The 21,894-nt window shown below is 44.0% G+C and overlaps 6 protein-coding genes and 1 pseudogene across 7 annotated transcripts; 5 read left to right on the top strand and 2 right to left on the bottom strand.

Moving 5' to 3' along the window:
- The first annotated feature begins 127 nt into the window (after positions 1-127).
- Positions 128-5,503, top strand: LOC128712161 (ethanolaminephosphotransferase 1). Of its 2 annotated transcripts, XM_053807056.1 has the most exons (7): positions 128-184; positions 3,182-3,434; positions 3,515-3,771; positions 3,850-4,004; positions 4,074-4,254; positions 4,327-4,575; positions 5,432-5,503. In XM_053807056.1, the coding sequence occupies exons 1-7, from the start codon at positions 128-130 to the stop codon at positions 5,501-5,503; spliced, it is 1,224 nt and encodes a 407-aa protein (XP_053663031.1). The 2 variants fall into 2 exon arrangements, with proteins under 2 accessions (XP_053663031.1, XP_053663030.1); XM_053807055.1 differs by lacking the exon at positions 5,432-5,503 and having other exon boundaries at positions 4,327-4,689.
- Positions 5,504-6,698: 1,195 nt separating this feature from the next.
- Positions 6,699-12,518, top strand: LOC128711012 (uncharacterized). The gene is made up of 2 exons (XM_053805878.1): positions 6,699-6,917; positions 11,871-12,518. The coding sequence occupies exons 1-2, from the start codon at positions 6,711-6,713 to the stop codon at positions 12,516-12,518; spliced, it is 855 nt and encodes a 284-aa protein (XP_053661853.1). The 5' UTR covers positions 6,699-6,710.
- Positions 12,519-13,781: 1,263 nt separating this feature from the next.
- LOC128711009 (uncharacterized) lies at positions 13,782-14,719 on the top strand. The gene is made up of 2 exons (XM_053805874.1): positions 13,782-13,988; positions 14,072-14,719. The coding sequence occupies exons 1-2, from the start codon at positions 13,782-13,784 to the stop codon at positions 14,717-14,719; spliced, it is 855 nt and encodes a 284-aa protein (XP_053661849.1).
- A 194-nt stretch (positions 14,720-14,913) lies between these two features.
- LOC128711005 (uncharacterized) lies at positions 14,914-15,746 on the top strand (annotated as a pseudogene).
- Positions 15,747-16,032: 286 nt separating this feature from the next.
- Positions 16,033-16,985, top strand: LOC128712193 (uncharacterized). The gene is made up of 2 exons (XM_053807089.1): positions 16,033-16,242; positions 16,332-16,985. The coding sequence occupies exons 1-2, from the start codon at positions 16,033-16,035 to the stop codon at positions 16,983-16,985; spliced, it is 864 nt and encodes a 287-aa protein (XP_053663064.1).
- Positions 16,986-17,034: 49 nt separating this feature from the next.
- LOC128711004 (uncharacterized) lies at positions 17,035-21,882 on the bottom strand. Its single transcript, XM_053805871.1, has 4 exons — positions 21,711-21,882; positions 17,804-18,039; positions 17,334-17,743; positions 17,035-17,269 (listed from the first exon to the last, which is right to left on the bottom strand). The coding sequence occupies exons 1-4, from the start codon at positions 21,880-21,882 to the stop codon at positions 17,035-17,037; spliced, it is 1,053 nt and encodes a 350-aa protein (XP_053661846.1).
- Positions 18,803-19,223, bottom strand: LOC128713941 (uncharacterized). Its single transcript, XM_053808814.1, has 2 exons — positions 19,111-19,223; positions 18,803-19,031 (listed from the first exon to the last, which is right to left on the bottom strand). The coding sequence occupies exons 1-2, from the start codon at positions 19,221-19,223 to the stop codon at positions 18,803-18,805; spliced, it is 342 nt and encodes a 113-aa protein (XP_053664789.1).
- Positions 21,883-21,894: the final 12 nt, after the last annotated feature.

Genomic DNA, 21,894 nt, shown 5'->3' with positions numbered 1-21,894 from the left:
GCGCGGTACGTGTGCGGCCCGGTGAAAGGTCGCTCGTTTCTCACCAGCCTGTGAGTTGTTTGCTTACACGTGATATTCTGTGCCTTGCAAAGCGTTCGCCGTTGAGTCGTGCCTCATCCGCAACAACATGATCGGCATTAAATATCTCAACGATGCCCACCTTAAGGGGTTCGAAAAGTACAAGGTAGGTAGTTCCGCCGGACGACAGTGAGACACCGTGCTATGCTAACAATCGCTTCACGGGTGAAGGGTATCTACGTTCCGTCGCCCGGACGTACGCCATTTTTCTGCGCTGAATGTGATAAGTGGTTGCATTTGAATTGGATAACACGCGCGGTATCTCGGATGCTGGGCAAAGAGACAAACTCCAACACCGAAGCAATTTGTGTTACGCGGATTTTTTCCCTACCGATGTCTGAAGACGAGTGCTAAGCATGGCGTGATCTGTGACGATTATGAACAATGGATGACCACCACGAAAATCACGTTCGTATATATGAGATTGAAACCGGGGAATATCCCACCCGGTGCAATCGGACAACATTCGATGGATCATTCGTATCGAATGCAGCAACTGAGATCGAGATAAGTGTGATTTGTCGTGACGCAACGACGAATCAAATCGATTTAGAACGGCTGAGCTATTATGTTGTTATCACATCGGTGCCGCAGTACGGCTACGGGTGGTTTTGTTATCGTGTTATTTATTACCGCCAGTGGCGGTAGCAAAGGTCTTTAGATCTCCTCACTGACCCGCCCCGATAGGAAGTTTTTTTGTAAATTAGTGAGAATTTTTTAGGCATTTCATGGGGTGGAATTCGTTTTCCCCTTCATCAACGGATTTGGTGAGCGGGTTTGAAATTGAAAAGATATTCGGTTTCGTGAAGAGACTTGGAGTCGTAGTCGCAGTAGTCGAGTATTGGCAATTATGCTTCCCTCATGTAATGCGTCACTCACTTCCGCTTACCAGAAAGTAAGCAACATCGGTGAGGACTGTTTGTATTTTCACGTCACAACGTGGCCTGTTTTCCTTCTGTCGAGACTCCACGTGTTTGTTATTTGGTGCAGTTTCCCGACCTACTCAGCGCCCAATATACGGCAGTAGACCACCGTACTGTAACAACAGCTTGGAACTCTCCCACCGTTACTGTTTACCGTTCGTGGCACGCTTCATGTAAAACAATCGGCTCGTCTGTTTCTGATTCCATCATTGCTTTTCCAACCGTGCGACCTTATTCTTACACTGCCGGCAAAACGAAGATACAGCGCGTCATTTCACTTTCTATTTTCAAGCCCTTCGACTAGTACGTGTGGAGAGTATGATTTTCTTCCCCCGCTTATCGCTTCATAAAAGATGCCAACTGAGCTATTTGAACCAACCTTCTCCCGTCTGGGTGTCGTCTAAGTCGGTTTAGTGAACTCGGTGCACTCAATTACTGTACAACGAGGGCGCGAGATCCGCGATACGCTTCGTCGTATTAAGTTTAAACGAGCTAAGATTAGTGATGCAATGGTTGATAATGGGCACAAGCTGCTTTAGATTCGTAGCAATTGCTCTTACCGTGCTTCTCGCAGTATCACCAACGAATTGCACGAAATGTTCTGCTTCGTCAAGATAGGTCACGTTCGCAGTTCTGGAAAGCAGCAAAAAAAAACCATCTTGTTCTTTTCGTGATGTTTTATTTCAGTCTTTGCGAACGTCAATCGAAGCAGGAAACATAAACCATAGCAACCAAGCGCGACTCATCCTTGATCTCTCTTCGAATTGATTGTTTCTCCGTGGCCTTCCGTCGTATCGGACAGCAGGCATGTATAATGACCAGCGGACGACCTTTGCCCTATTTCTGCCACTCCAGAACCCTGTAGTAACTCCTTTCAAAATTGATAATCCCACCGCAAGAAGTGTGGAAAACAGGGGCTTGATTATCGTGGGTCGTTGATTGCTTCTCCGTTGGCACACTGAGAGATCACTTTCGAATCGTCCGACATGGGCAGACTACACGAATGGATCAATCAATCGCGTGTGCGTCGACACCAGCGTGCGAACGGTGACGCCTGTTTACAATTCTTTTGCGGCCAAAGGCTGTAACTTTTCCTCATTTGCCTTCCTGGTCCTGCTTCAAGCAAATGATAGAGGTAGAAAAGACAAGTTCTTGTACTCATTTGAATGGCGACTTCCCACTCGGATGGGATGCGAAAGAAAAAGGCCAAGCGAAAGCAGGGCATAAGTTATGAATAAATCAGATGCCATCGGCGCCACTATCGGTGGACCCTTGTGGCGTGACCTTCCTGAGGGAACTCACAATGATAGGGACTGAACTTTCTGAACAACAAAACAAGCATACTAGCGGCATTTATGTACATTATTCTCTCGTAGCAGGAGTATTAATATGCAGTCGATACTCTAGTTATTTTTGTGAATAACTAGAAATGTGGATTGTCTAACATTGTGTATTTTTTTAAACATGTCACAAACAAAAGACAGATTCTTTGGCCTACGATGGAATCGATCTTTAGTGTCGATGGAATTTGTACCTAACCTACTCTTCGCAATTGGTGAAGTGTCTATCGGAAAGCCAGTGTTGTGACGAAATATTAACAATCGACAGAAGCAAAGTTTAAGTCAAAAATCAACTTCACTTTTCAAATTTAAATTTTTAAGTAAAGTTCACTAATGATCTGTACGAAAGGATTAGGCAGCTCATAATACATGACACCCACAGCTGGTCCCACCAAATACTTCTTCGGCACAACAACCTCAATAGGTTGAGAAGTGACATTTTTTACTCGTAACAGGATAGTCAGACCTGCGCGGGTTTGGTCTGGATGGGATTTTGGTCCGGGCCGTTCGTGTGAAGACCGGCGCCACTACTATCATACCCCACCAAATACACAGTGTAATATTATCGTCATGAATATTTGCGATAAATGTGATGGATTATGAGTGAGATGTGAATTATGGCAAAAGGAGCCACTTTTCATCGCCAGCCACACCGTCAATTTAAATGGAAGTGTTGCCAGATCATCAAATGAGCAGAAAGCTAGCAGCGACATCTGTCATCAAATTAGCACACACTTTTTTGTTTAACGCCTACTATTCATTCAGTACTATTTGGTATGAAGAAGCATTTTGAATAGATATTGATTTTCCCCTTTTCCTCTTTTCCATTCTGCAATTTAGTACAACTGCGTCGATACTAGTATTCTTAGCGTTTATGTTATGCACCCGTTCTGGAACAAGGTCGTGCTATACTGTCCCCGATGGATTGCGCCCAACTTGCTTACCTTTACGGGCTTTCTGCTGACGGTGGTGAATTTCTTCCTAATAGCCTATTATGACTACGATTTCCGAGCAGCCACCAAAACTCCCATACCCGTACCGGACTGGGTATGGATCCTAGCGGCAATAAATCTTTTTGTAGCCTACACGTTAGGTAAGCTTACTACATTACTATCCGCATGGGTGATTTTAGCTGTCAACTATTTCTCACTTTCCCTACTTACACACCCACAGACGGTATCGATGGTAAACAGGCACGAAGAACCGGAACCAGTGGACCACTGGGCGAGCTATTCGATCATGGTCTCGATTCGTACTCGGCAGTACTCATACCGATCTACATGTTCACCATATTCGGTGCTGCCGATTTACCACCGGTGCGAATGTACTTCATTACCTTGAACGTGTTCCTTAACTTCTATCTACCACATGTGGAGAAATACCTAACCGGTGTGATGTTCCTACCGTGGGGTTATGACTTTGTCATGTGGGTAAGTAAAGCGGAGCTGCTCTGCGCATTTAGTAGACGCATCTTTCAAACAATTCAATGTTTTTTTTGTCTTTTCCAGGGCGTCTCAATAACGCTAGCGATCACAGGAATTTTTGGTGCAGAGTTTTGGCAAATCCCCGTCTTTGGTGTGAAACCTTGTCACATATTCGAGATGACACTCTACGTGTCTGCCGTCATCACTAGTCATCCTATTATTATACATAATGTCTACAAGTATGTACTGCGGATTGTAAAAACTGAGATTTTATGCCGATAATGCCAATGGCTTACTCCACTTTGTAGATCTTACCGTGACAAAACGGGCAAAATGCGATCATTCAGCGAAGCAATCCGACCATTGGTGCCGCTTAGCAGTCTATTTATTCTGTGCACCGTGTGGGTGCTGTGCTCCCGCAACGGAATAATCGATATGGAACCACGGCTGTACTTCGTGATGTGCGGCACACTGTTTTCCAACATTTGTGTAAGTGACATGTTAAACGTGTTTCGATTATAATTGACAATAATTACCGTTTGGGTTTCTTTTTTTTTGTAGTGTCGTCTCATTGTAGCACAAATGTCTGATACACGGGCAGATCTTTGGAACGGGCTGCTGAACTTGCTATGTGTCGTTGCGTTCTTCTGTATCCTGCCCTATCATTTCCTTGGTTTGCCCGAGTTAAGCATCCAGGTCGAGCGATACCTGCTGTACGGGTTGACATTCTGCGTCACGATCGCGCACATACACTACGGTGCAGGAGTGGTACGCGAAATGTGCCACCATTTCCGGATTCGTTGTTTCAAAGTAAGATCGGATGCTAGTAAGCTTACTGCGCATACTAATAACTTAGATGTTAACCGTAACGGTAGCTATCCTAACAAGCATCATCTTAACCACCGCCAGAACAAATCCAAGTAGAAACCGTGGTCCGTAGTCTGTAGCGTACCATGTGCAACGATAAGACCAATTTGCTAAAACGCTAACCAGAAAATGACTACCCGAATTACTACCACCTTGTTTTGCTTCGAGCAGATCGACCCACTGGAAAAGCGAAAAGCGAAACTAGCTCTGGTTTAGACTACGGTGTTTGGGTCAGAAATGTGTGCGGAATGTGTTGCGTCCACCATCACGTGTGAAGTGTCCGAGTGTGCGCGGAAGATGTGGTGTAAATATTACTATCATTCGCTAAGTAATCTACATACAGTAGTGATACGATCACCGGTAGGCTGTGTTTTATCATGCGTTACTAGGCATGGATTGTGCATAATTGTGCTGATTAACACTAGATACTCGTCGCATGGCGTTGTGTTTTGATTTCTTTAAAGTTCCCTGTACATTAGCCGTGTGTGTGTGTGTCGTCCTTGTTTGTAGATCCTTTTCCTTTACCCTTAGCAAACTTGTACATCCATTAAATTTTACAACAGTTCGAACACACTAATAACTTATGCCTTGATTTCTTTCCAACACTCACAATTAAATGGTCCATACTTCAACGACTACCGTCGACTACTGCTCAAAATACTCTAACTTTCACGCGCATTGAGGATAGATTGCGCCGCACGATAAGCCTTTACTAAGTTACTAAACTTGCTGCAATACTCGCTCTGTCTACGCACCTCAACTCAAACACATGTTTCCCAGAGATCAACTAAACCCTATCGAATTCAGCATGCCGTACAGTCAGATGTTAAGCCCCTATGGTCCCCCTTCCTCAGGAAAAAAGCGAGCTTAGAAACAGCAAACCCGCACTCACCGTCGGCCAGCAGCATGCGTGGTTATCGCGTGGTGATCGCACCCGATAGGATTGTGCACAATAACACTAAACGAATGTATTTCTGATCGCTCAACACGCGTACCCACAGATACCAACCACTCCGTTACCGCAGACAACCCCGCCCGCGGACGATATGGAGGACATCGAGCTGTGAATAGCTGCGGGAGTATAGCTTAACGAGTGCTTTTCGCAAATGGTGCTTTAATAACCTAGAACTACTTATGTTCAATCGCAACTGTTTCAACATCAGCTCAGGACAGGAACTACCTTTGTACATAAATATTCTCCAACCAAAAAGACACATTGAGGGATAGCAGAATGATGAGCAATCGGTGTACATAGTGATGTAATCAATTTAAGTACCGTTTCTTCTACAAATATAGAAAAATGACAGTGAAAAGAGAACATTTGTTCATGTTATATTTGCTTTTCATTTATCTTGGATAGCACTCTGCTCTTTAGAATTCAAGGCCTGGCGTTAGCTACAATTCAAGACAGGGTACAAGAATTTGTGAGAAAATTCCATCAAAAGTAGTTTGTTCTAAGGCAAGATTGTTACTGAGATATCTTCACCAAAGTTACAACAACTGCAAACTAAAAGCTGGTTAATTTAATAATAATAAACTGCTTGTTATAACATGATTCTTTTTTGGTTATTCTATTGCAAAGCATTCGAGGATATTCATCGCTGGATGTAACATTTAATGCTTAGGCCAGTATGAGCCTACAGCAAATGATGTTTGGAAAATCCCAAAATATAGCCTAGTGCTTGATACAATCAGGGTGGATAAGTATTTTATACATACTAAGAGCATATTTTCCTAATTTTACTAGGGTTTTTGCAACAGTAATCAAACAGAGCCACAACATATATTAAACAAATAATCAGGAACGGCCCCGCAAGTAGGTTCTCTAAAGCGTTAGGCTATGATATTATTTCTTCTATTCTAGGGTGTAAGCTATCGGATTTAAAGAAACCAAAAAAGTCAAAATTCGTTATTGATAGGCGACAAAGGGTGCATACACTCGGCAAAAAATAAGCATTCGTTGGTGAATAACATATTTCGCCAAGCTTAACGCTATCTTATCACACTGGTCAGCCAGTTGAGAACATGCTCGCAGCAGAGGCCGAGCCTGACTCGGAGCCAGTGTATCACTAACCGTCATGGCAGAAGATCGTTTGGTTGAAATCCCTCGAAACGATTGGGAAGAGTGGCGTGATTTGTACAAGCGTGATTGGCCGCGCCACGAGATAGCATTTAACTTGGTACAAAACTACATTGACTGGTCGAAGCGCGATCGTAAAATTAAGGACCTGGCACTATACAGCCTCAATGGCACCTGGCGGGAGAACGGAACGTTTGTCATAATCGTAAGTGATCGTGTATGTTGCTAGTAGCATTTGTGTTGGATCTTGTACAAAGCTTATCGATTTATTTTTATCACTATAATTAAAATGTACAAGGTACAATGATACGACCGACTAGGCTGCTGGCTAGGACGAGACAACGCACGATGCTCCCGCACGCATCACTAGGAGACCGATTACTGTCTCTTAAGAGCGGCACTCACTGCTTCGGTTCCAGGGGCAGGCAAGCCCTGATTACTGTATACAACATCTCCCCCTTTTAATACCGGCGGTATGGCTCAATCCACTGAGGCGGTCTACGAATCCTCGTAGAGCGACGTAGAGGCTGTACCGGCGTTGACGATCCGCTGTCGGCTGTGGCAAACCCTGGAGATGTCGCAGATCGTTGTTCTGCTGATGACGGCGATGATAAATAATCGGATGACGACGATGGAGATGATGGAACTGAGGACGTTGACAGCGATACTTGTTCAGATGATCCAGCTACCTGAGTGTTGCGTTCGATGGTCTCTTCTCTGCTTGATGTTGTTCCATCTATATTTATGTCACAAGCGTCGAGTAGCACGTCCAACATGCGAAACGAACGATTCGTTTTAATCTGCTTTCTCGCTCTATCGTCGGGAACACGCGTTCGCAACTGGTTGATGTGAACGCGCAACAATCGATTACCTTCTGTTTTGATCTCATACATCACCGTACCTAACCGTCTCTTTACTGTGCCGGGAACCCACTTCCACTTATTACGGAAATACTGCTTCGCGTACACAATATCGTTTAATTGGTATTCTCTCAAGACTTGACTATCTCTCGCACCTATGCCTAACTTCAACGTTGGTCGCAAAAGTTCCATACACGTACGCATTCTACGACCAAACATCAATTCCGCAGGAGATTGTTTCCGTTCCAACTGCTTGTGTGGTGTACTACGATATGTCATTAGGAAAATATCTAAAACCTCTTGTTCTGTCCTACCTTCCCCCTCCATTTTCCTTAAGGCCCGCTTAAACGTATCTACAAATCTTTCTACCTGCCCGTTTGATTGCGGATGGAAGGGGGCCGTACGCAAATGCTCAATTCCGTTGGTTGTACAAAACATTTCAAAATCCGCACTGGTAAACTGCAACCCATTGTCACTCACTAATACATTCGGCATTCCGAAACGACTGAACAGGCCTCGTAGTATCCTAATGGTTGCATTTGATGTAATAGCCGTGGTCGCCACTATCTCTGGCCATTTAGAAAATGAATCAACTACAAGTAAATAATATGTTCCGTTGATAGGCCCCGCGTAGTCCACATGTACTCGCTGCCATGGAGCAGTTGATTCTGGCCAAGAGATTGGATTACTATGAGCTGATGTCTTCGCAACTGCTGCACATTGTTGGCATTTCCGGACCTTTTCTTCGACATCACGGTCTATCCCGGGCCAATATACATAGCTTCTTGCAAGCGCCTTCATTTTATCCATGCCGGGATGACCTTTATGTAACTGCTGTAAGCATTTCTGCCTCTGAGGACCAGGAATCACTAACCGCTCGCCAAAAAGTAAACATCCGTTTACTGTGGACAAAGACTCGCTTCTGACTTGAAAGTTTCGCAGTTCTAACTTCTCCAATTTCTTCTTTGGCCAACCGTGTAGAACAAAATCTCGTACTTCTCTTAGTAACAGGTCTTTGTTAGTTTCACGCAAGACATCTTCAAACGTCAGTGGCATTATTTGCGTTATGCTGCCTATCACGGCCCGCACATCCCTTTCTATTTCGACGCTCGCAATCACGTATTCTAGATCCGGTTTCTCATGGTTCGCTATCAAGCGAGACAGTACGTCGGCATTTCCGAATTTCTCAGTTGACACATATTCAATGTTAAAATCATACATCAGCAATGTCAGAGCCCAACGTTGCAATCTATTAGCCGTATAGACTGGAATTCCCGTGCGCGATCCAAAAATTCGCAACAAAGGTGCATGATCCGTTTGCAACGTAAATCGTCGTCCGAAAATCATTCGGTGGAACTTAGTAACCGCATATATTATTGCCAATCCTTCGCGATCTGGTTGGCTATAACCCATTTCCGTCTTCGTTAGGGCGCGGGATGCATGCTGAATTATTTTCATAGTTCCGTTCGACATTTTGTGGCTAATTGTGGCTCCTACACCCACTGACGATGCATCGGCCGCTACAATTATCGGCTTCCTCGGATCGTAGTATGTCAACAAAAGATCTGAGGTCAGTATCCGCTTAAACGTTTCGAAGGCTTGTTGACATTCCGGACTCCATTGCCAATGACCATCTTTCTTAAGCAAGTCATCAAGCGGATAACGCAGATTTCTCATCTGGGGCACAAATTTTCCGTAATAATTGATCGCCCCTAAGAATGAACGTACCTCTGATGGATTCTTCGGTGTGGGCATATTCACGATCGCTTCTATCTTAGCGGGATCCGGGCGTTGACCTTCACGATCTAAAATGTGACCAAGATATTTAATCTGTTTTTGTAAAAATTTACACTTCTCTGGTCTGATTTTGAAACCATACTCCCGCAGCTTTGCTAGCACTGCACGCAGGTTCATCATGTGGGTGTGTTCATCCGCTCCGCCGATGACTATATCATCCAAATACACTGCAACATCCTTTATTCCAGCCAGCATGGTCTCCATTAACTGCTGAAAGGCACCTGGTGCAACCTTCACCCCCGGCGGCAGTCGATTGTACGCATACAATCCTCGATGTGTGTTTACTGTTAGCAGCTCTCTGCACTCTTGTTCTACTTCGACCTGAAGAAAAGCATCGGTGAGGTCTATCTGGCTGAACATCGCTGAATTCGCCAACGTTGAGAAAATCTCTTCCGGCAACGGAATTGGATATTGGTGGGGCTGAAGTGCATTATTTAACCCTGTAGAGTAGTCTCCACATATGCGTATACTCCCATTAGCCTTGCGGACTACTACTATAGGCGCCGCCCATGCTGAAAAGTTAACGCGGTTTATGATACCTTCTTTTTCCAGCCGATCTAATTCCTCGTCTATTGCCGGACGCATCGCATAAGAAACTGGTCGTTTCGGCCGAAATACGGGAACAGCTTCTTTCTTCAGCTCCATCCTCACTTTCGCCTTCGTGCAGTGTCCCAAATCATGGGAAAACAGGCTACCGAACTCCCTTCTAACAGATTCCATGCTCTGAGTTGCTACACATACACTATTACACACCGACGCTAGCGGTACATCCCACAACCCGAAAACATCCATCATATCAGCACCTAGCAACATTAATTGTTCCTCAGTAACTCGCACTGTACAATTCTTCGTTTGTTGCTTCAATGTTAACTGTGCACTAAATTCACCTATGATTCGCAGCTTGTTACCCGACGCTGTCTTTGCTTTCACGGATGGTGGACGCAATGGCGGCTCGCCGATTTTTCGCCATTGTTCTCTCGAAATTATAGAGATATCTGCACCAGTGTCCACCATCATCTTCACAGATTCGCCATTTAGCATCACGCTCACATGACCTTTGCCTTTGCTCATGACCCTGTTAACTACAACCGTTCGTACTTTGCCATACGTTTTTGATTTCCTATACCGTTCGGCTGCATTACAATGACCTTCCTTGTGGCCATACTTGTGACATTGCTTGCATCTGTAACCGCCATATGAACACTTCCGAGCAAAATGGCCTTCCCCACAAAGCCAACACTTTATCACAGGTATACTGACTTTACGCTGTGCTCCTTGTTCAACGCGGTTATTTTGCCACTTTTGAGCAATATGGCCTCGTTTCCCGTCCTTCACGACGTTTACATCTTTGTTCTCGCCCTCGATCATTACGGTGTCTCCCTTCAAATCAACAATCTGCTGACATTCCTCGACTAACTGGGGCAATGTGATTGATCCGTTTCCCCTAATCTGCTTAAGCAATCGCAATCTTACTTCGGCGTCGCTATCGTCCTTTAACCCGCACACGAATAGAAAACACTTCAGTTGTTCTTCCGTTAGCACCGCGAGTTCGGATTCCACCACACTTTTATTCACTCGGCAGCTAAATGCCACATAGTCCTCCAGCTTTGTCTTTTGCAGTTGAAGACACTTAAACCGTTTGCTCACCTCCGATTCACGGGGACCAAAAAGCGATTTCAACTTACTCACCGTCTCGGCAAAATTGAAATCCTTCGGCTTACTCGGCAGCACATAGCTCGTGTATCGTTCGTGCTCGGGTAAACCAAGCTTCCTCAGCAGCAATCGCACCTTTCCATCGTCTTCCAGTTTATGCGCATCCTTCTCAAAAAGGTCTTCGTACCGCGAAAACCATCCGGTGAAAGTGACACACTCTTCTGGGTTGAAACGAAAGTCTTTGATCTGGCCCGCCAGCACATCACTTATCTGTTCCACATTCACGGGATCCTTGCAGCGTGCTGTTTGCCAAATTTCTGCTATGAACTTTTCCTGTTGCTTCATAAACGTTTGTTGTTGCTCCTGCATCATAGTTTGCTGTTGTTTGAAAAGTTCATGAATCCAGCCAAATTCAGTTTCTGGCCGACCGACGCTTCCTCGATGGCTGCTGCGCGATGGCGGTCCTTCGGCGCCGTTGCGCGTCTGCTGATTGATTTCTTCATTGGTATGCATTACTATTTCACTTATGCACGTGTGGTCTGTACGTTAAATAAGTTAAAACAAAAATCCTCGTCGCCACTGTTGGATCTTGTACAAAGCTTATCGATTTATTTTTATCACTATAATTAAAATGTACAAGGTACAATGATACGACCGACTAGGCTGCTGGCTAGGACGAGACAACGCACGATGCTCCCGCACGCATCACTAGGAGACCGATTACTGTCTCTTAAGAGCGGCACTCACTGCTTCGGTTCCAGGGGCAGGCAAGCCCTGATTACTGTATACAACAATTTGAAACTTGTGCTGAGATGTAAGGTTTGCTATTGTTTGGGATCGTGTTGCAGGATCGTATCGATTTGTACATGCACACGCTGGACGAGTCTTTGGATACACTGCGCCGGGCACTGGAGCTAGTCGATTGGGACTACTACTACGTGGCCGTCATGTGCGAATACGAAACGTTGCTCTATAGTACGTTTAAGAAGCTAAATGTCCGCTTGTCGGTAGCATTCCCAAACATAATGTATTTCCTGCCCAAGGAGGAGGGCTTGAAGGTGAATGTAACGATTCCGGAAGGTCTCCACGTTGGACCACTACAACCGCATCATGCCAAAATTATTAACGACTTGTGGCCACACCGAGAAACGGGTACGGAGTTTGCCCTGGAGCGGTTAATTCGCTGGAATCCATCGATTGGTTTGTTCAACGAGCATGGAAATCTGCTTGGGTGGTGTTTGTTAACTCAGCCTGGTGTCATAGGATCGCTAGGTGTGATAGAGCGACGCAAAGGGTACGGCAGAATTGTCCTGCACGCGTTTATCAAACAGCTGGCCGAAATGGGCCGCAACCTGTATGCTAGTGTTTTGGTGGAAAATGAACCATCGAGAGCGCTGTTTGCAAGCGCCGGATTTAAACCCATCAAGGACACAACCTTTATTCTTAACTGCGAGCGAAAGTTTGTGGAGTGGAGGTGTGGAGCTCACAGCACCTAATTAAATCAGTAATATAAATAGAAAAGTTATGTACATAGCCAAAAAAATAAAATTAAAAAATCAAACTAAAAACAAAGCCTTGTTGCTATATCAGACATGAACAGATCCTCCGCATAGCTACCGTCGTGACATGCCTCAACTCTTCAGAACTACATCAAATATCTACGGAGCAACAGGAAAGCAAACGACATTTCCGTTGTATTTTTCGATGGTACACGGTGTGGTACCATAGCTTTTATCATACAGATAAGCACATAATGAACAATTAAAACATTCCGACAGTGGACCGCTATCAGCTGTTTTTCACACGGTCGAACCCTCGTACAACAGACTGACTCGACCACTACAGGTTAACGGCATCTTCCAGCCGTGAAGCATTGTGCTGAAACAGATCCTCATACCGAGCGTACCACGCTTCGAAGGTAATGCCTGCGTCCATGTCGTACTGACACGCCAACAACAACACACTCACACTGCCAGCGAGAGCTTCTAGGTTCAACTCCGGGTTACTGGGTTTGGCGAGTGAATGCTGCTCTGGCTGCTGCTGCAAAACCGTTACAGGTTGCAATCGTTGCTGCTGCTGTAGCACTTGGTTCACTAATTTCATGTGCTGCTCCATCTGTTGCTTCTGCAACAAACACAAAATTCTATTAAAATTACCTGAAGTGTCCGTCGTTGCTGCTTGTTGCGGTTCTGCGATGGTGGATGCTGCATAAAAACCGGTGGAAGGTTAACGACATTCTATGAAAGACGCCGTTCTTCTATCGTATGATCATCGGGGCTCAACATTCGTTTCCTTTTTCGCAGAATCTTGACGAATTCGTTGAATGTTGACGCTGGGTTTGTATAATTCTCGTCGCCACTTTTGTGTTCTTTGGTTTAGAACTTATTTATTAACATAAAACACAATTACAACACCACAAACTACAATGCTCTTATCCGTCCGGTCGGTCAACGCTTTCTCTGATATACGTCCCAAGTTGTGCCGCGCTCTTACTACCATGATAGTGCGTTACTGTCATTGAGAGTGACAGCGTTACAACACAGGGTGGTTGCCAACAAAACCAAAAAAGTAAAACTTCGTTATTGTTCCTTAGGTGATAGGCGTCAAAGGGTGCAAATACTCGGCAAAAAATAAGCATTCGTTGGTGAATAACATATTTCGCCAAGCTTAACGCTATCTTATCACACTGGTGAGCCAGTTGGGAACATGCCCGCAGCAGAGGCCGAGCCTGACCCGGAGTCAGTGTATCACTAACCGTCATGGCAGAAGATCGTTTGGTTGAAATCCCTCGAAACGATTGGGAAGAGTGGCGTGATTTGTACAAGCGTGATTGGCCGCGCCATGAGATAGCATTTAACTTGGTGCAAAACTACATAGATTGGTCGAAGCGCGATCGTAAAATTAAGGACCTGGCACTGTACAGCCTCAATGGCACCTGGCGGGAGAACGGAACGTTTGTCATAATCGTAAGTGATCGTGTATGTTGCTAGTAGCATTTGAAACGTGTGCTGAGATGTAAGGTTTGCTATTGTTTGGGATCGTGTTGCAGGATCGTATCGATTTGTATATGCACACGCTGGACGAGTCTTTGGATACACTGCGCCGGGCACTGGAGCTAGTCGATTGGGACTACTACTACGTGGCCATCATGTGCGAATATGAAACGTTGCTCTACAGCACGTTTGAGAAGCTAAATGTCCGCTTGTCGGTAGCACGTGCAAATATAATGTATTTCCTGCCCAAGGAGGAGGGCTTGAAGGTGAATGTAACGATACCGGAAGGTCTCCACGTTGGACCACTACAACCGCATCATGCCAAAATTATTAACGACCTGTGGCCCCACCGAGAAACGGGTACGGAGTTCACCCTGGAGCGGTTAATTCGCTGGAATCCATCGATTGGTTTGTTCAACGAGCAAGGAGATCTGCTTGGTTGGTGTTTGTTCACGCAGCCTGGTGTCATAGGATCGCTAGGTGTGATAGAGCGACGCAAAGGGTACGGCAGGATTGTCCTGCACGCTTTCGTCAAACAGCTAGCCGAAATGGGCCACAACCTGTACGCTAGTGTTTTAGTGGAAAATGAACCATCAAGAGCGCTGTTTGCAAGCGTCGGATTTAAAGCCATCAAGGACACAACCTGGATTCGAAACTGCGAACGAAAGTTTGTGGAGTGGAGTTGTGGATCTTACAGCACCTAATTAAATCAGTAAAATAAATAGAAAAATTATTTACAAAACCAATAAACTAAGAAGTTTTAAATTAATTTCAACTGGCCAATACAATAAAGATAACTCTTTTCTGAGTTGATTATTCTAAAGAGGGCCCGCTTTTACCTATCTTATCTACAGGCATTAAGCTCAACAATAAAAACTTCCCTTTCGGGCTACAACATATGTTAACCCAGCTGAGTATGTTTATCTTCTTCTCTGATTTAATTGTACGACGAAAATTCAATAAATGATAAAGCCAAAAGTTTCATCTTCTAAAAATAAACGGCTTGTTGCTATATCACACGTGAACAGATGCTCAGCATATCTACCGTCGTGGCAAGCCTCAACTCTTCAGAACTCTATTAAGTGTCTACGGAGCAACAGGAAAGCAAACGACATTTTGTTCGATAGTACACGGTGTGGAAACATATCTTTTATCATACAGATCAGCACAGAATGAACGATTAAAACATTCCGACAGTGGACCGCTATCAGCTGTTTTTTCACACGGTCGAATCCTCGTTCAACAGACTGACTCGAGCACTACAGGTTAACGAGCAGAACCGCGAATCTATCGGGTTTTTACAATTTCTACACTGGAATACGTTGACTGAGCAAGGAAGAAGCACTTAACGTCGGCTTTACCATCCCACACGAACTTCAAGGTCGAAGATGCTGTAATTTTAGCGTTAAAATCTTGCTCCAATGGAATCCCAACGGCCAACTGTTCGATGATACAACAAAAGTACTACTTTGTTTAGTATTTTTAATTGTCACCATCCGTAGCACATGGTACACCGCAGATAGCCTAGAAACACAAGCTCTAAGCTTCATGGTTCGTTCGTTACTAAAAAGCCGGATAGAATGATGATTGAGATAGACTGATTAATAAGCCTGCTTCCACACCACCAACGATCCGCTATGGGCGATGTTTCAGACGCTTGATTTCCAAAACGCCGATACCATACCCTGGACATTCAACGAAGTACGAAAGCTCGCCGAATGGGATAGTTAGCACAGCTGCCGACATCAGCTGTGCTGCTCGCACCCCCAAACGGCAAATGCACCTCTTCTTCCCGAAACCGTTCCATAATCTTCGCCTAGTCGGTGTTTTCGTCCAACGATTGAGTAATCTTATCAGCCTTATTCAAGACCTCAGCGCTGAAATAAACGCAGCGTATGAACCAACACCTACCTAAAATCAACCTAACACACCGTGCCCGCTTCTATCTTGTGTGTGCTGCACTATTTGCGCATCGCTGACGAGGGAACGGATTTAGTAGCACTCAAACAAATCAGCTATGCAGAACGACACGCTTGTCCGGATCCCTGCGAGCGCCTGGGAACAGCTGCGTGATCTATACAGGCAGGATTGGCCGCGCCACGAGATAGCGTATAACAATGTGCAGAACTACATACGCTGGATAGAACGAGATCCCCAGATTAGCGCAACGTTGATTGTGTACAGCCTAAATGGAAGCTGGCGACAAAATGGCACCTACATTATTATAGTAAGTACGGAGCATTTGCCCTACGCTTCTAATACAGGTTGGTCTAGTCATCTAGTCCGTGGTATAACACTCTGTCCCGTGTTTTTTAGGATCACACAGATGTGTTTATGTACACGCTGGACAGTACCGGTGAAACGCTAAAGCGAATGCTGCTTCTGCTCGACTGGCACCATAGCTATCTGATGAACATGTGCCTGTATCGTGCCATCGTACTGGAGGTGTACCGGCTGCATCGGCTCGAGATTGCCTTAGACAGTGCCGATGTCATCTATCATCTTCCGCAGCAGGTCGCGCGCCATTTTCGATACGATCTGCCGGTGGGCCTTACGCTCAAACTGATCCCACCACACTACGCGTCGTTCATCTACAACCAGTGGCTGAATAAATCCGTCGGCACAGAGTACTTCATCGAACGGATGCTCCGGTGGAACGTTTCGATGGGTCTGTTCTGCGAGGGTGCACGGGAACCGTTGGCATGGTGCATCCGCACACAGAACGGTGCGCTCGGGCTGCTCGGTGTGGTCGCCCAACGGAAGGGTTACGGTTCGTTGGTAATTAAAGCGATCGCCCGCCGGCTGGCGGAACAAGGATACAGTACGTATGCAAGCGTGCGTCGTACGAACCTGGCTTCGCGCAAACTGTTCGAAAAGCTTGGTTTCCGTATAGTCGGCGAAGCGTGCTGGTTGAAGAACATGAAGAGCACATTTGATGGTACCGAGCTTCTTAAGGTAATAAAAGCATGAGTGAAGTTTATTTCTACCAACAGTTGTGTTTAAAGAGGTTATTGAGTGGTCATTCATACGACACTTGTTTGTGAGCCTTTGTCCAATGCCACAGTGCGACAGCATCAAAACCTAAGCTCTCGAATAAACTGCGTGACGCCACATTGCATTCCACGATATACGCTTGTGGCAGTTGCCCTCGCTCATGCAGTTGCTTCGAAAAACGGTCAATAATCGCTCGACCCAAACCCTTGCGCCGATGGTCGGGAACTGTCTGGAATATGGCCAACGAACCGGTCTGATCACTGGAATAATACGAAAATGTTGTAAAGAGTTCCGTTCTACATGATCTACTATCGTTGTACTCACATCAAACACCAAGCTACCAACCGCTCATTGGCATCGTACACTCCCAGGGATGGATTACGTTGGATCAAGCGTGTCGGTAGGTTCGTAAAAACCGGATCATTATGCACCCACTGCCGTTCGACGGTGACACTATCCGCTGGGTCCACAACACTGAAGCGGTACTCGGATTGCGGTTCATTGTATATATCTTTTTGCTCTTCATATGGTACTAGCTGTCGGTAACACACCATTCGTTCATCACTATCCTTCACAAAGGAAAGACAGCTCAAAGACCGTTCAACCACGTCCCGAAAGCAAGAATCATACACCATACTAATACAGGCACTCAAACTACTCATAACCATTCGAAGCACCTTTTCCAAGCTATCGACCGTATTTTCCAAGGTATAGAAAAACAACTCCTTGCAATCCTGTAAAAAGAGCAGTTCCTTTGTATTTTGTACTAAAATGATCAACTACCTTGCAGGTACCTTTAGCACAAAAGTTCCAGTAGTTCGCCAATCTCGTTTCGGGTCAGTAAACACTTGCACCTCTCCATTTCGTACCCGATGGCGCCAGTTGTAAAAATTTTCCAGCATGTAGAACGTGTACGCATATCTTGGCCAATCGACACGATACAGCTCACACAATTCATCCAACTCTTCCAACGGAATGTTCTGGAGATTTGCCACTGATGACATATTTAGAGATATATAGGGGTCGGCTACTTACTTCCACCAGCGCTCAAACGTAACTAACCCGCGTACAATGAGTCGTTCCGTAAGCAATGGGCACATCTCAGCAAGATACGAGATGTTCGATTGTTGTGCATGTTTTACTGTTGTCAACCGCTTCCATAAAAGCCGACACGATGAGGTGGACACGCTGCTGCTACTACTCCATCGGCAATAAACCGCTGTTATCAAGAACTCTGTATTTACTCTGTATGGTTTTGAGTTACGTTCGTTGGTTGTTGCAGAATTACAGGTAAGATAATTAATTATAAGATTTATTTCATGCTTACAATTAAAACTAAACCAAATGTTTGGAACACTTTATAAGTGACGGAAGTCGACCAAGCGGTTACACGTGCTAATTTTAGTAAAACACGAAATAATTCAAGAAAAAAATAATTAACTGACTAGTGCCATGGCCTAGTGGAGTGTTCGTTCCACATTTGTCGGAATTGTTTTTATACAATAATGTAGCACAAACAACTACGACCGTACCCACAACTGGGTCTTAATTCCTTCGGTATAATCGCGATGCGATAAGCAAAATACAAACAGATCATCTGCATGCATAATCCATCTAGCGAACGGATTCCGGATCACACCTACGACCCGACCCTTTTCAATCACCACCGCAATACTAGCAATTATGTTTCTGCCGTTTTGCAAACGTTTTTCTTTGTCGGTAAATCAGTGCACGGAATCCATTTTGCTGAGAGGAAAAGGAGGTTTTTTTTTTTTATTTGTGTACGCTATGGCTTATCGTCCGTAAATCTCCACCAAGTAGTCGAGCGCGTTGCCGACATAACGAGTCTGGAGGGCCAAGTTGACGTATCGCTGATAAAGTCCTCCGCCAGTAACGTGAGCCTGACCGGTACGATTGAATGTACGATCGTAAGCACGGACGGCGGTGATGTTGTAGACGCCGGTGTAATTCACAGCGCGGCTTACAAGTCCACCAGGAATACCGGGTGCTACGGTCACTTGTCTACAGGAAGGAAAAAAATCGTTGTTAGTACATTTGCACAGTGGTAAGTACGTTGGTATGAGGTTGGAAGGAAACTTACGAATAGAGGATGCGATCACCGGTGTTGATGGTGCCAAGAATTAGATCTGAGGCATGAATCAAGCCGAACAGAGCCACGGCAAGAAACACACAAGCTACTAAGAACTTTGCCATGATTTTATCACAACTCACTACGAGACGGTACTGTTCAAGGCTAAGAAGATGTGCTCTGCGACGCTCGATCGACTGATTTGGTCTACTTTGGCAACTGAACACCACTTTTATATCGCATTCGAATGGTCTTCTATCAGTCGTATTGGCGCCTTCGATAAATGTTGGCGAATAAAATAGCGGAAGCTGTTGCTGATAAGATAAAGGAAAACATGCTTTTCCGTTACTAATCAGGAAGGTATACACGCGCAAACCGGGTAGAGGGGCAAACACGATGGAGTTTTATAGTCCTTCCATCAGTACAGTTCTATTGGTGTGGGTTGTGAGAAGAATGGGTTTAATGGTCATTATAAGGTTGAAGATTATAATGTCATCGTTTTAGGGCGAGGCAATGGGTTTGCCCTTAAACAATAAACGTGAATCACTGTTGAATTATTGTATGCAACAAGTTGTTTCCTGTAGCAGTTGCAGAGTCGAATTCAATTACATTGCGTACTAAATTAAACTGAACACAACACAAAGTGTAATAGAACAAGTTTATCGTTTAGAGAAAAAAAAAATAAGCAAAATTTAAACAGAATAAACTCGAATATGGACATATAACAGAACTCGAATAAAATGGAAAAATAATAAGAACTTTCATTTTAAAACAGTAATCTTAAAGAGCAACTAAATTAAACTGTCTTGAATTGCATGTGCACATTTTATGTAGTAAAACTAAATAAAATTACTAGAATTTCAGAAAAAACTAATTTTTCAATAATGATTTACACAGCTCATGCATATTGTTGGGTCATAATTTTAAACATGGTTTATTTTTCGCTGCATATAAAATATTGTTTATTTTATTTTTATGAGAAACAGTAGTTTCGATCATTAAGAACAAATCTTAAGTTTTGTTGGTTGTCCATAAACATGTACAATCATGTCTCCACTCGTGTAATGTCGTGGTGATGGTTTTTATCTTATCTGTAACTTGCCAAATGTTGGCGCTCCATCAGTATCGTTTGAAGCAATTGATTCGCAACACAACACATTGCACACTGCTAGGCTAACGTTACAGTTAATCACCTGTTAGGTTTTTCAAAGAAGCTCGCTATTTATTTTACTGAACGTATGTTGTACAAATATTAAGGCAAATTCAATTTTAATGCTGCATTTGAGACACTGTCTACAAATTCGTATATAATTATATTATAGTATATATATTATATATTATAGTAATTATAGTAATATATATTATATTATAGTAATATATATTATAGTAATTATCGGTTGTAGTATATTTATCTACTTGATTAAAATACATCCATATGTTATCAATAATATCGATCGTTTCAAAATTTCGTTCTGCAATTTATGTGTATATATATATTTTGAGTACATTAGATTACATTTTTTAATCAAAAAAAATATCTATGCTGATTTAATAGAACTATCAACAAAACACTTGTTACTACAGGGTTTTACGCTTTAGTTTTGACAGGCAGCACTGGTAGCACACTTCAGTTTTTAAGGCGCACAAGAGATCGAGTGCGGCGCGTCAAAAAATGTGTGCTGCCAGTCAAAACTAAAGTGTAAAACCCTGGGCTGTCATGCCTGGCTAAGCTAAAACCTCTATTGGCGTCATAGGCGCAATCATTGAGTCAATCAAAAAGTTCGTATCATTTATCGTTTTGCATGCACAACAACCCAATGCAGATTTTGTAGCTTTTGAAACCCTACACTCTCAAATAATTGTATCGATTTTTCGTTATCATGTAAAACATACGCTTTGGAATCCGATCCCGCTCGTGCTAGTCGTATTGCCAGTTCCATTACAACCATCCGCCCATATCCATTACGACAAAAGGCTGGCAATGTTTGAAGATCGGAATGGGCACCGGTTTGATCACTGTGGGAACAAAAACAAAACTCATCATTCCTTATTAACGGTGCATCAACCGCAGCCATACCTTAAACACCACGACACAAGCACGTCTTTTTCATTAAACAATCCTACATTTTCGTTCAATAGTATCAACCGTTTCAGTAGCCCATAGCCTGCTTCATAGCTGATGTGATTTTTCAGAGGCCAATGAGCGTAGATATTGTCTAAGTCCTTCAGCTGTAACTTTTTAATCGTGAACCCCTTAGGTATTGTAGATGTATGCAGTGTGAGGGATTCCTCCTTGGGCAGAAAATAGTAGTTTGCTAAATTACTACTTGCCACCGTTAGACATCTGTCACTGATTATTCTCTCAATCGCTGGATGATGTCTCTCCAGGTAATCCATACTAACTTCATACGTTGAATCCCATCGAACTAGAGATAAGAGTCTTATCAACATTGCGCAGTTATCGTTTTCAAATTTTGAATAGAAATATATTTCAAAGCCATCCTGAAATAAACAGAAGATGATTTAAATATAAACAGTGACAAATGATCCCCCAGCTCCAATCCACACTTCACTCACCTTTAAAACAAATGTTGCATTTTGTCTCCAGTTACCATTTAACGAGTAACATTCAATGTCCAATGCTTCTTTATGTGCCTTCCAATTCACGTAGTTTCCCAATAGATAGTAGGCAAATTCGTGCTTCGGCCAATCACAATGAAAGAGATGCCGTAGCTCGGTCCAATCTTCCGGCGGTATCTCTACCAGTTGATCGCAACCAGTCATTGCTAAGCGTTG

The sequence above is a fragment of the Anopheles marshallii genome, chromosome 3 (assembly GCF_943734725.1).
Source record: "Anopheles marshallii chromosome 3, idAnoMarsDA_429_01, whole genome shotgun sequence".
Taxonomy (NCBI): Eukaryota; Metazoa; Arthropoda; class Insecta; order Diptera; family Culicidae; genus Anopheles; species Anopheles marshallii.
The sequence above is the reverse complement of the archived record's forward strand: the minus strand, read 5'-3'. Positions and strand labels throughout refer to the sequence as shown.

Coding starts and splice junctions, on each gene's coding strand:
- LOC128712161 (XM_053807055.1), top strand. CDS start 128: ATGATCGGCATTAAATATCTCAACGATGCCCACCTTAAGGGGTTCGAA. Junction 3,772..3,849: donor GTTATGACTTTGTCATGTGG/GTAAGTAAAGCG, acceptor TGTCTTTTCCAG/GGCGTCTCAATAACGCTAGC. Junction 4,005..4,073: donor ATTATACATAATGTCTACAA/GTATGTACTGCG, acceptor TCCACTTTGTAG/ATCTTACCGTGACAAAACGG.
- LOC128711012 (XM_053805878.1), top strand. CDS start 6,711: ATGGCAGAAGATCGTTTGGTTGAAATCCCTCGAAACGATTGGGAAGAG. Junction 6,918..11,870: donor ACGGAACGTTTGTCATAATC/GTAAGTGATCGT, acceptor ATCGTGTTGCAG/GATCGTATCGATTTGTACAT.
- LOC128711009 (XM_053805874.1), top strand. CDS start 13,782: ATGGCAGAAGATCGTTTGGTTGAAATCCCTCGAAACGATTGGGAAGAG. Junction 13,989..14,071: donor ACGGAACGTTTGTCATAATC/GTAAGTGATCGT, acceptor ATCGTGTTGCAG/GATCGTATCGATTTGTATAT.
- LOC128712193 (XM_053807089.1), top strand. CDS start 16,033: ATGCAGAACGACACGCTTGTCCGGATCCCTGCGAGCGCCTGGGAACAG. Junction 16,243..16,331: donor ATGGCACCTACATTATTATA/GTAAGTACGGAG, acceptor CGTGTTTTTTAG/GATCACACAGATGTGTTTAT.
- LOC128713941 (XM_053808814.1), bottom strand. CDS start 19,223: ATGGCAAAGTTCTTAGTAGCTTGTGTGTTTCTTGCCGTGGCTCTGTTC. Junction 19,032..19,110: donor GGTGATCGCATCCTCTATTC/GTAAGTTTCCTT, acceptor TCCTTCCTGTAG/ACAAGTGACCGTAGCACCCG.
- LOC128711004 (XM_053805871.1), bottom strand. CDS start 21,882: ATGACTGGTTGCGATCAACTGGTAGAGATACCGCCGGAAGATTGGACC. Junction 18,040..21,710: donor TGAATGTTACTCGTTAAATG/GTAACTGGAGAC, acceptor GGTGGAAGTAAG/TAGCCGACCCCTATATATCT. Junction 17,744..17,803: donor CTGGAACTTTTGTGCTAAAG/GTACCTGCAAGG, acceptor CTCTTTTTACAG/GATTGCAAGGAGTTGTTTTT.